Below are 10,577 nucleotides of genomic sequence, written 5' to 3'. Positions count from 1 at the left end.
AGGGCAGGGCAGCTGCCAGACACGAGAAGTAGCGTTGAGGGCGGAAACTAAATGCCTACGAGGAGGGCAGGGTCGAGCTGCAGCCAGTTATAAAGGGGTGGAACTTGGCTCTGCATTGATTGGCGGAAGCTGGACTCGACCTAGAAAAGGGGCCGGACCAGGGAGGGTGGGATCCGGCTCTGCGGCCATTGGTGGAAGCTGGAAGTATTTAGAAGTCGAGAGGGCCATGGGTGTAATTTAAGAATGTAAGGTACCTGAGGAACGATTGGGGTGTGGGACAGGGGTAAACCTTAGGGCCAGGAGTGGAAGGCTGATTGCCATGGGAACAAACGTACACCCTGAATCGGCCCATTCTCTATGGTAATTCAGAGTGGTGTCCAGCAGAAGAAATAGAAGGGTCAGGTGGAGGCCCAGGTTGCCAAGGCAACAGAAGAGAGGACAGAGCAGAAAGTCAGGTGTCAAGTGCTGCCAGGCAACAGGCTGGAGGTGGGACTTCAGGGGCGCTTGAAATGTTCCACACGGAGGCTGGATCTCTGAGCCTCCGAGTAACTTTGTGCTTTAGAAACAGGACACCTTAGCAAACAGCAGGGGTTAAGGGGGAAAAGAAGGGCCATGTGACTCAAAGGCATTCAGGCTTTTTAATGTCAGGGGAAGGGGGAAGAAGTCAATGGTGAGGCTTCTCGGGGAAATTCTGCAGGCCTTGTAGTTCTCTAAGCCCCTGAAAAAGAGGAGAGAATAGATGGAACAGAGACTGCGTCCAGGCCCCACACCAGGCTTGCTCTGACCTCCCCTCCCTCAGGGCCAGCCTGGCTCCAGCTGGGTTCCAGTTTAAAGGGAAAGATGGTGATCCCCATCCCTGGCTCCCACCCTTCCTCAAGTCACCACTTTAAACATTTGGAGACAGAGTCTGGGAGTGGTGAGCTGCTCTCACCTCTAGCAACATGTGGATATGGGCCTTGATATTCATGGAGTCCTTGGTGAGGCTGTTGCTGAGCCTGGAGAAAAGAAACAAGAAAGCGCGGAGTGGGCTGCACTTATGATCATGAGGGTGATGCTCCCTCAGCACTTCAAGAACTGCCTACGCCCTGGGTCACTTCCACAGGGCAGGCGGTAGGACATCCTCCTGCCTGACCCGCTCCTGTGCAGAGACGCCTGGCCGCCACCTGGACTGCACTGATTCAGAGACATTTCTGGAATCCCTACTCTATGCCAGGCAGTTTTAGGTGATGGGGAGAGAGCAGCAAACACAAATCTTGGCTTCATGGAGCTCCAATTATTGTTAAGAGGGACAAGAGATGGAGCAAAATATAGAGTATGTCAGATGGTTATAAGTACAATGAAGAACTTAAATGATGAGAGAGGATAAAGAGTACAAGAGTCGGGGCTGCCATTCTAATTAGTGATCAGGGATGGCTTCACTGAGAAGTGTTTGAGCGAAGACAAAATGAAGAAGCAAACCATGTGGCTCCATGGAGGATGAGGGTGCCAGACACAGGGCAGCAGCAAAGGTGCCGAGGTAGGAGTTGGCAATCTGGGAAACAAACCTGGCATGTTTGAGGCATAGCAAAGAGGCCAGTGTGGCTGGAGAATCAAAACACTGCGTGGCACACAGTAGGCACCCAATGTATGTTGAATGAATAAGTGAATGACTACTCCACTGAAAGGAACCTGAAGTCCTGAAAAGGTGGTTGAGTCTATGTTTAAGGACAGGAAATTAACGCAGCATGGTGGTGTTGCTAGAGAGCAAGAATGCTTTCAAGAATATCTGAGATAGCGCCCCAAGAACAGAGGAATGATCTCGATCAGCTTCTAAGGGACAATTTGAAATCAAAGAGAACAAAATTAGTTAATGGTGCAAGCTTAGTCTATGAAAGGCGATGAGTTCAACACTTAAAAAAAGGAGAAAAATAGAAAGTTCACCAAATGCTAGTTGTAACACAAAAGGGATATGTTTAATTTATTGCTACTGATTTAATATGTAAGGCAGTGTTAGTAGTCAGAGTTATTCTGTTTTGTCTATAATTACATATCTGTTTATGGGGGTGGATGTGTACTCCTTTCTGTGTAATCAGGAAAGAATATACACAGAGACCTGATCCTCCCATTCTCCATACAAATATACTAAGAACAGGAAGGACTGACAGATTGTTTGGTTATAAAGTAATCTGAAACAAAGTTAGTTCAAAGTGTGTCCCAAGACACCGAGTATTTTAAAGAGGAGAGTGAGCTACACAGACTCAAATCCTCATTTCCTAGAAAGATTAAGTTTCCAGGGAGTCCTACTATTATAATAAAGTAATAAGAGATTCAATCACATTTCTCATCACACTAACAGACCAGGTCAATATATTAAAAAGACTAGACAAGGGGGCAGGCACTGACAACTTAAATACCTCATTTTGGGGAAAGTCATCAAGTCTCAAAAAATTAAAATCTATCTGAGAGGCTCAGGAATCCTGTGACACAACAAGGAAAGCTTTGTTATAATAAACGGACTTTGTGTAAATGACCACCAGTTCAGAACTGTGCTGGCCCACGAAAGCAGGCCCCTCGACCAAACGGTTCACCAACTGGTCTGCTCACTAAGGCTTAGAAATCTCAGCAGGTCTGGGGCTCTTTTGGGTCTCCTAACACTGAAACTCTGGAAAGGTTAGAAAAGAAAAGAATTACTGAAACCCTAAGGGAGGCAACTCTGGAAGAAACGAATGTAGGAAGAAAGATAAATATAATCCAGGAGGAATTTTAGATCAGTGGTATTCACACTTGTGAGATGTTAATTGAGGTGTATTGCAGTGTCCCCTCTGTCACTCCAGCTGAGCCACACGCGCCTCTCCTGGCAGTTCCTCTAACACGACAGACACACTGGTCCTCTTGCCAGGAATGCTCTTCCCCAGGCGGCCCCATGGCTTGTTCACTCAACCAAGTGACTCAAGTGTCATTTCCTCTAGGAGGCCTTCCCTAGCTACATTTCAAACCTCTCATCCACACTCCCAATTCCCCTTCCCTGCACAAAACCTTGAACTCAACTGGAGCCCATCCTTTCCCCCCACACACCTCCCCATCACCACCGACAGAGATCTGCTTCAATCTGTTCCAGCATACCTTTACACATTCATTCAACAAACATGGAGTGCCCCCTATATGCTCTGCACTATTCTAGTCACTTGGGGTATAGACAAAATATTTCCCTCTGTAAAGCTTATATCCTAATGGGAGGAGGCAATGCACATTAGAAAGAAGTAAATTACACAGTAAACATTAGGAGCTCATGAATGCCAGGGAAAAAAAGAAAAAGTGGAACAAGGGAGGGGATCAGGAGTGCCAGGGGGTTGTAATTTGAAAGTTAGGTTACAGAAGGCCTCCTTGAGGAAGTGACATTTAAGCAAGACTTCAAGTGAGTGAGGAGAAAGGAAGCCACGCAGGCACCAGGGGAGCGCGCTGCAGGCAGAACAGCCAGTGTGACCGCCCTGAGGTGGGATCACTCTGGGAGTGTTGAAAGCAGCTGGCGAAGGTCAGTGTGGGGAGGGCACAGTGCAGGAGCGAAGGAGTGGGAAGCTTAGCAGGAGGTGAAGTCAGACGTAGCTTGTTTTATTATTACTGATTTAAAGGGTGAGAGCTCCTGGAGCTGGTCAAAGCTGTGCGTGTGTCTAACAGTCTAGTCCTCCGATAATGGAAGCCTTCAAAGGAGCCCTTCTGTCTCTTCACTGCTGCCTCCCTGCCGCCCAGCACAGAGCCTGGCATACAGCAGATGCCCAATAAATGTTGGCGTGAATGACCCATACAAAGACCATTTATTGAGTGCTCATGATGTGCTGTACCTGGGGCTGAGCCTTGCACCCCCGCTTTCCTCAGCCCTAGGCCTGAGGAGGCGGGGAGGTGGGTCCCTAAGTACCGTCCCAGGCAGCCATGGGGAGGGGGAGAAGGGTGTTGTGAATGCTGGAGTTTCTAGACACTATCCTCATGGAATGGACTTACTCTGTGAGAAGATTGCTCTTACGGTCGATGAACCTGAGAGCTTCTGCCAGTGTCAACTCCAGGAAAAAACCATAGCCGAGGGCCACGTAGATCCGTGAAGTGTCTGGGCTGAGGAAACAGCGGTTAGAGGACGTGCGGGCAGTCCTTATCACTGTTTAGCAAACCACACAGTTCCTCTGACAGCCGTTTCTACTCCCCTCCCCCCACCTTCCCCAAACGGCAGCCCAGGGAGGGCAGGGACTTGGTCCTGTTGTATTCACTGTCACAGCTCCAGCACCGGGCACAGTGTCTGGTGCATAGCAAATACTCAAAACACATTTGCTGAGGGCAGGAAGGGGGAAGCCGAACCCTGTGGGCTCAGAGGGATGGGGAGACACTCACACCACTGTGTCGACGAAGAAGTTACAGCCCAAGTCCACCTGCATGTATAACTCTGAGTGCTTAGCTTCCTGTGGGGCCAGGAAAAAGAGGGAGGGCTCAGTGGTCAACTTTTGGGTCAGGCAACAGGTTTTGGTCTGGGGTATCTCCCCCTGACACCTCTTCTTTGTCCCCCACCCCCCCACAATGGTACCTAACCCTGGTGTCTTTACCTGGAGTCGCTCAATGACGTTTCTCAGTTGAAGGTATTTGGCCAGCTGCTCATATACCTTGTCACGATGCTCCAGCACCTTTCTGATGGGACAAGAGTAAAACAGTGACCAATAGGAAGCCCTGTCCCTCTCGGAATACCTCATATCATGATCCTCTGAGACCCTCATGTCACCATGCCCCGAAGAGGCGTTTTAGTGCAGAAGTTAAGATTCGGACTCTGGGTCAGCCTGCTGAGGTCTGAATCCAGGCTCTCCTTTTTACTAGCTGTGTGACTTTGGCAAGTAAGTAACCTCTCTGGGACTCAATTTCCCCATCTGTAAAATAGGGATGACAAGTATTACCTCATCGAGTCATTAGGAGGATTAAAGAGTATTTACTATAAAGCACTTAGGATAGTCCCTGCCAAACAGTAAGTTCTATATATGTGTTAGCTGTCATTTATTAGTAGTATTATTACACTCTACTCCCAATGCCTCCCTCCAATCAGAATGTCTTATTCTCACCCTAGAAAAACCCTCCATCCCTTTTAGGATGCTCATAATCCTAATTCTGAATACTCTACTTCCTGCTCAGATTAATAATGATAGTGATAACAATGGTGCACACTCTGAGCCTCTAGTATCCATATGAAACCCTTCACAAGGACTGAACACATTAAAAACTGAAAACTACTGCATGAGGAAGGTTCCATCAACTTTCCCATTTCACAGATGAGGAAAACTGAGGCTCAGAAAGGCGAGGCGAGGGTCAACGTGTTCACACGAATGGCGAAATCGCCAAGCCAGGATTCGAACCTGAGAACTCTGGATTCGGAAAACTAGCTCTTAACCACTAAGTGGCATCAGAGGCCCCGCATGCGCAGACACACCTTCCTCGAAGCCCGCCACATCCCAGCCAAGTCGCACCCCGGATGTCGCCCCTCCTTCCCCTCGACAGGCGCGCTGGGCCGGGCTCCAAACACCTCGCCCACCAATCAGAAAGCTAGGCCCTGAGGCCGAGTGCCCCGCCCACCACGTGCAACGTTCCAAAGCCCCGCCCCCGCGCTGTCACTCACCGTAGGTCCCGTTGCAGCACGTCACAGATGAAGGCCTCATAGCGCAGCACTTTCTCCCCCGTGGCCTCCACCGCCCGCCGTTTAGGGGGCGTCGCCATGATGGGCTCCTGAGGGATGGGGAGAGGGAACACCACGTTGACCACTCAGTTTGGCCTCAAGTGCATTACACCTGCACCCTCCCAGCGTTGGGACTGGGCTCGTCCGGCTCATGCTGGGGGTTCCGCCTTCGGCCCCTCCCAACTCTGGGCTCCCGCCACCCAGGGACACCCAAACACGGCCGTTACCTTAGAGCCGCCGGCAATAAGAACGGTTGGTAGGAACCGCGGCTTCCGGGTGGCGCGGGGGAATGACGTACGACGAGGGCGCTGGCCAACCAAATAGCCAGGTGTGGCGGGGCCGTCCCGAGCGGAGGCGAGCAGGGCGGGGCTCTCCGGAGCCCGCGGAGATTCCGAAAGCCCGCGAGCGTGGGTACGGGGCCGCGCCGAGCCTGTGCGGGCCTGCGTGCGGCTGCGGCTGCGGCTGCGGCCGAGTGGCGGCCGGCGGCTGCTGCGCGGGCGGGGCGCCCAGGTGGAGGTGGCAGAGAGCAAAGCGTTTAGTAGTGTTTGAAAGTCAGAGCTTCGGAAGCAGATGGGCAGGAATTGGTTACGGTTCTGGTCTGTCAGAAGGGGAGTGCCTCCCTGGGATCGAGCGCCCTGGATTTGATTTTTCACGCGGGAGGTTTGAGTTTGACTCCTGTTAATGGGAATGAATGAGCATTAAAAAAATTTTAAACGGAGACAAATTTTCTAAGATTCGTCTTTGATGACTCCAGCTCTGTAGCCCTTGCTTCATAGCTAGAATTCCAGCAGAGATTGATAATACACTGTCTAATCACCTCATTTTATAGGGATGTCAAATGGAGGGTCGCTGAAGTCCGCTGCCCAGGATTGGCTGTCTTGTAGTTAGAAATAGTTCCTATGTTTTTATTTAAATGTGTGGGCTCTTTATTAATTTATTTTCATGCTATCAAGTTACTGAGTGAATTTATTTCCCATGTTAGGTTTTAAAATAATAGCGTCTAACCCAGCAAGTCCAAGCCTGAGCCTGAAGGAGAACCCAGATGCCAGATCCCCCAAAATGTGTGTAAAAGCAAGTTTTTAAAAAAATGCTTAAAACCTAAGCAAGTCAAACCTTTCTTTGCCCTTAGAACAGGAGATTATACAGAGGGCAAATAAGCACACAAAAATTTGTTCAACATCGTTAGCCACTGGGGAAATGCAAACTAAGACCACAACAAGATATCACTCCATACCTATTAGAATAGCTAAAATAGAAAAGAGTGACAACACCAAATGCTAGTGAGGATGAGGCGATATTGGAGCTCTCATACCCTGCTGATGGGAATGTAAAATGGTACAGCCACTCTAGGAAACAGTGTGGCAGTTTCTTAAAGAAATGAAACATCCACTACCATGCAACCCAACAATTGCACTCCTGGATATTTATCCTAGCGACATGAAAACTTAAGTCCACACAACAACCTGTACACAATTGTTCATAGCAGCCTTATTTGTAATAGTCAATAGGTGACTGGTTAAACACGTGATACAGCCACACCATGGGATACTACTCAGCACTAAAAGGAAGGGACTAGTGATACCTGCAATACCAGGGAGGGATCTCCAGGGCGTTATGCTGAATGAGAAAAAGGTGCATCTCAAAAGCTCACATACTGTATAATTCCATTTATAAGACATTCTCTGAATGACACAATTATACAAGTGGAAAACAGATTCGTGGTTGCCAGGAGTTAGGGATAATGGGGAGAAGGGTGGGTTTGACTATAAAAGGGTAGCATGGGGCAGATCATTACAGTGAGAGAATTTTTCTCTATCCTGATTGTGGTAGAGGTCACTGAATCTGCTGATGAACTGATATAGTTTTTCCTCATGGACAATACAAATCACATAACTGACCCCATTTTCCTTTTTTCTATAACTGTAGGAAGGTCAGAGACAAATTCACAGCTAAGCACAGAAGTGAATTTCATGCCTACATCCCAATTTTCCCTGATGTTAATCTTCTACTTGCTTTATATTTTCTGTGATCCTACCTTTATTTTTCAATTTTATGGGATGTATTGCCATCAGGTTCCAAATATCCAGGGGAAAATAGAGTAGGCAGTGAATGAACAAATAAGCCATAACTCGTCTGGGCCTCAGTCGTTTCTTGCTCTTCTGGGTAAAGGCAAGACAGAGATGTCTCAGTCAGAGCTAGGGGAGACCTGTGGGGAGGAGGTTGGATGGGAGAGAAGGAAAATACAAATGTTCTTTTAAGGGGATCTTTTGCAGAGCAATGGTTTTAATTTTGAAGTCCGATTTATTGGTGTTTCACTTTTTTGGATCATGCTTTTGGTGCCACGTCTTCACAAGCCCTAGCTCCCAAAGATTTTCTTCTGTGTTTTATTCTGAAAGTTTTGTGGTTTTATGTTTTACATTTAAATTTATGATGTTTTTAAAAACAGCTTTATTGAGATCTAATTCACATACCATAAAATTCACAATTTGAAGTGTACAATTCAGTGGTGTTTAGTATATTCACAGAGGCGTGCAAACATCAACTCAATCTGATTTTAGAACATCTTCATCACCTCAAATTGAACTCTTGTGCCAACTCCTCAGTCCACTCCAGCCCTAAGAAACCACAGATTTATTTTCTGTCTCTATAGATATGTGTATTCTGGACATTTCATATAAACGGTATAATACAATATGTGGTCTTTTGGTCTGGCTTCTTTCACTTAGCATAATGTTTTCAAGGCGTTTTCATCCATGTTGCAACATTTATCAGTACTTTATTCCTTTTCATGACTGAATAATATTCCACTGTATGTATATACCACATTTTGTTTATCCATTTTGCCAGTAGAGTGACATGTAAAGTCCTTACCTCCCTTTAAGTTCCTTGACTCTCTCCCTTTTATACTATTAAATATTTCCTCTACATAAATTGAAACCACATCAGCAATATTATGATTTTTGCTTCATTCATCAAACACAATTTAGAAAACTCAAGAGGAGGTGTAAAATCTATATTATTTACCCCCCTTTTTTTTTCACTCCTTCAGGTGTTCTGTCTTCTTTTCTGATGTTCCTTTGTGCTGTTAGTTGGGAGAAAGAAGATATATCTTGTATTAGTTAATAAATTACCACAAACTTAATGGCTTAAAACAGCAGAAATTTATTTTCTTACAGTTCTTGAGGCCAGAAGTCCAAAATCAAGCTGGCAGCAGGGCTGGTTCTTTCTGGAGACTCTGAAGGAGACTCTCTTTTCTGCCTCTCTCCGAGCTTCTGGTGACCGTTGGCAATCCTTGGCGTTCCTTGGCTTGTAGGCACGCCACTCCACTCTCTGCCTCAGACTTCACATGGCATTCTCCCCGTGTCTCTGTATGTCTTCTCCTTTTCTGTCTCTTTAAGTATACCGTCATTGGATTTAGGACCCACTCTAACCCAGGATTATCTCATCTTGAGATCCTTACCTTAATTACATCTTCAAAGACCCTTTTTCCAAATAACGTCACATTCTGATGTTCCAGGTGGACATATATTTTAGGGGCCACTAGTCAATCCACTGCACTGATATAATATTGGTATGTAAAACTCTGTTGACCTAAATTTGAGTCAGAAGTATCAATATAACTCATGATGTATTTTATGATTAAAAGTTACTTATTTCCTAGCTCTGCCCACTGAAAAGACTTAGAAGCAATGGTCAATGCAGTGGCAATGAGCATTCCTAGTGTCTGCATCGGAGTCCATACCGTTGCCCACTAAAAGCAGACAGGGGCCCTTTGCAAAATGACTGCTTTCAGGACTAGAAGGAAGTGTGTAAAATGATATTGGAACATCTCGTCATTTCAGCTAGCAAGGAAGCTTTCAAAGGCTACTATATTCACGTCAAGTGAACTCAGAAACCAATAGAAGAAGTTTCCAATGGTGAAAGATGGGACAGTTTGAGCATCAGTAGGGACAACTGCAGTGGATTGAAGCACATTCGCTATGTTCAAATTCAAGAGTTCATATCAATATGAAACAACTCATCAGTCATATGTGGAGGTGCTAGCAAAGCACGTCGTTAATTGGAAATATGTTTACATAAAAGAAAAGAATCAAACATTTATCCTGCATTTCATAAGAATGACCTTTGCAGGGCTGGCCCTGTGGCTGAGTGGTTAAGTTCTTGAGCTGCGCTTTGGTGGCCCAGGGTTTTGATGGTTCGGATCCTGGGCTCGAACCTAGGACGGCTCATCAGGCCACACTGAGGCAGCATCCCACATAACACAACTAGAAGGACCTACAACTAGAATATACAACTATGTACTGGCGGGCTTTGGGGAGAAGGAGAAAAAAAAGAGTGACCTTTGACTTAAGATAAGCAAATAGTTGATGAGAGAAAGTTTTTCTTTATAAAAATGCTATTCTAATAAATGGAGTGATAGAAATAGAGTATCATTATTTTGCAAAGCTTTTTGAGTTAGTGTAACTAGTGCGACCACCAAATTACTGCTAAAATCACACAAAAAAGGGCAATCTGACATCCCAATCTGATGGAAGCACATTGGTTACAGCAGCTATGAAGTATTTTTGAAAAAAAATTGCATCAGAATCTTATCAATAGATGTAACCACCAATTTACCAGAAAATATAGGGAACAGAGGAACATGTAAAATAATGCCAAGGGGTGAATTTGGAAATTCATTCCAAATACATTCATTTGGAACTTTTTCAAGACTCTCTCTTTTCATCAACACGTACATGCAAGGAGAGATTAAAAAAAGGTGGATGAGGAGCACGTAGATTGAGAAATTTAAGAAATGTATCAACCAATTATAATGTGTGAGCCTTACTTGCATCCTGATTCAAACGAACAATTGATTCAAAAAGGTATGAGACAATTGTGGAAAGGTGAACCCCGGATA

General features: G+C 46.0%; 1 protein-coding gene across 1 annotated transcript; it reads right to left on the bottom strand.

Annotated features, from left to right (window-relative positions):
• Positions 1–619: 619 nt before the first annotated feature.
• Positions 620–6,051, bottom strand: UXT (ubiquitously expressed prefoldin like chaperone). The gene is made up of 7 exons (XM_014867595.3): positions 5,905–6,051; positions 5,621–5,727; positions 4,566–4,647; positions 4,357–4,424; positions 3,976–4,083; positions 932–995; positions 620–718 (listed from the first exon to the last, which is right to left on the bottom strand). The coding sequence occupies exons 2-7, from the start codon at positions 5,716–5,718 to the stop codon at positions 665–667; spliced, it is 474 nt and encodes a 157-aa protein (XP_014723081.1). The 5' UTR covers positions 5,719–5,727; positions 5,905–6,051; the 3' UTR covers positions 620–664.
• Between the last annotated feature and the right edge of the window lie 4,526 nt (positions 6,052–10,577).

Source organism: Equus asinus, chromosome X, assembly GCF_041296235.1.
Source record: "Equus asinus isolate D_3611 breed Donkey chromosome X, EquAss-T2T_v2, whole genome shotgun sequence".
Taxonomy (NCBI): Eukaryota; Metazoa; Chordata; class Mammalia; order Perissodactyla; family Equidae; genus Equus; species Equus asinus.
Note: the sequence above shows the minus strand (reverse complement) of the source record. Positions and strands in the feature narration are given on the sequence as shown.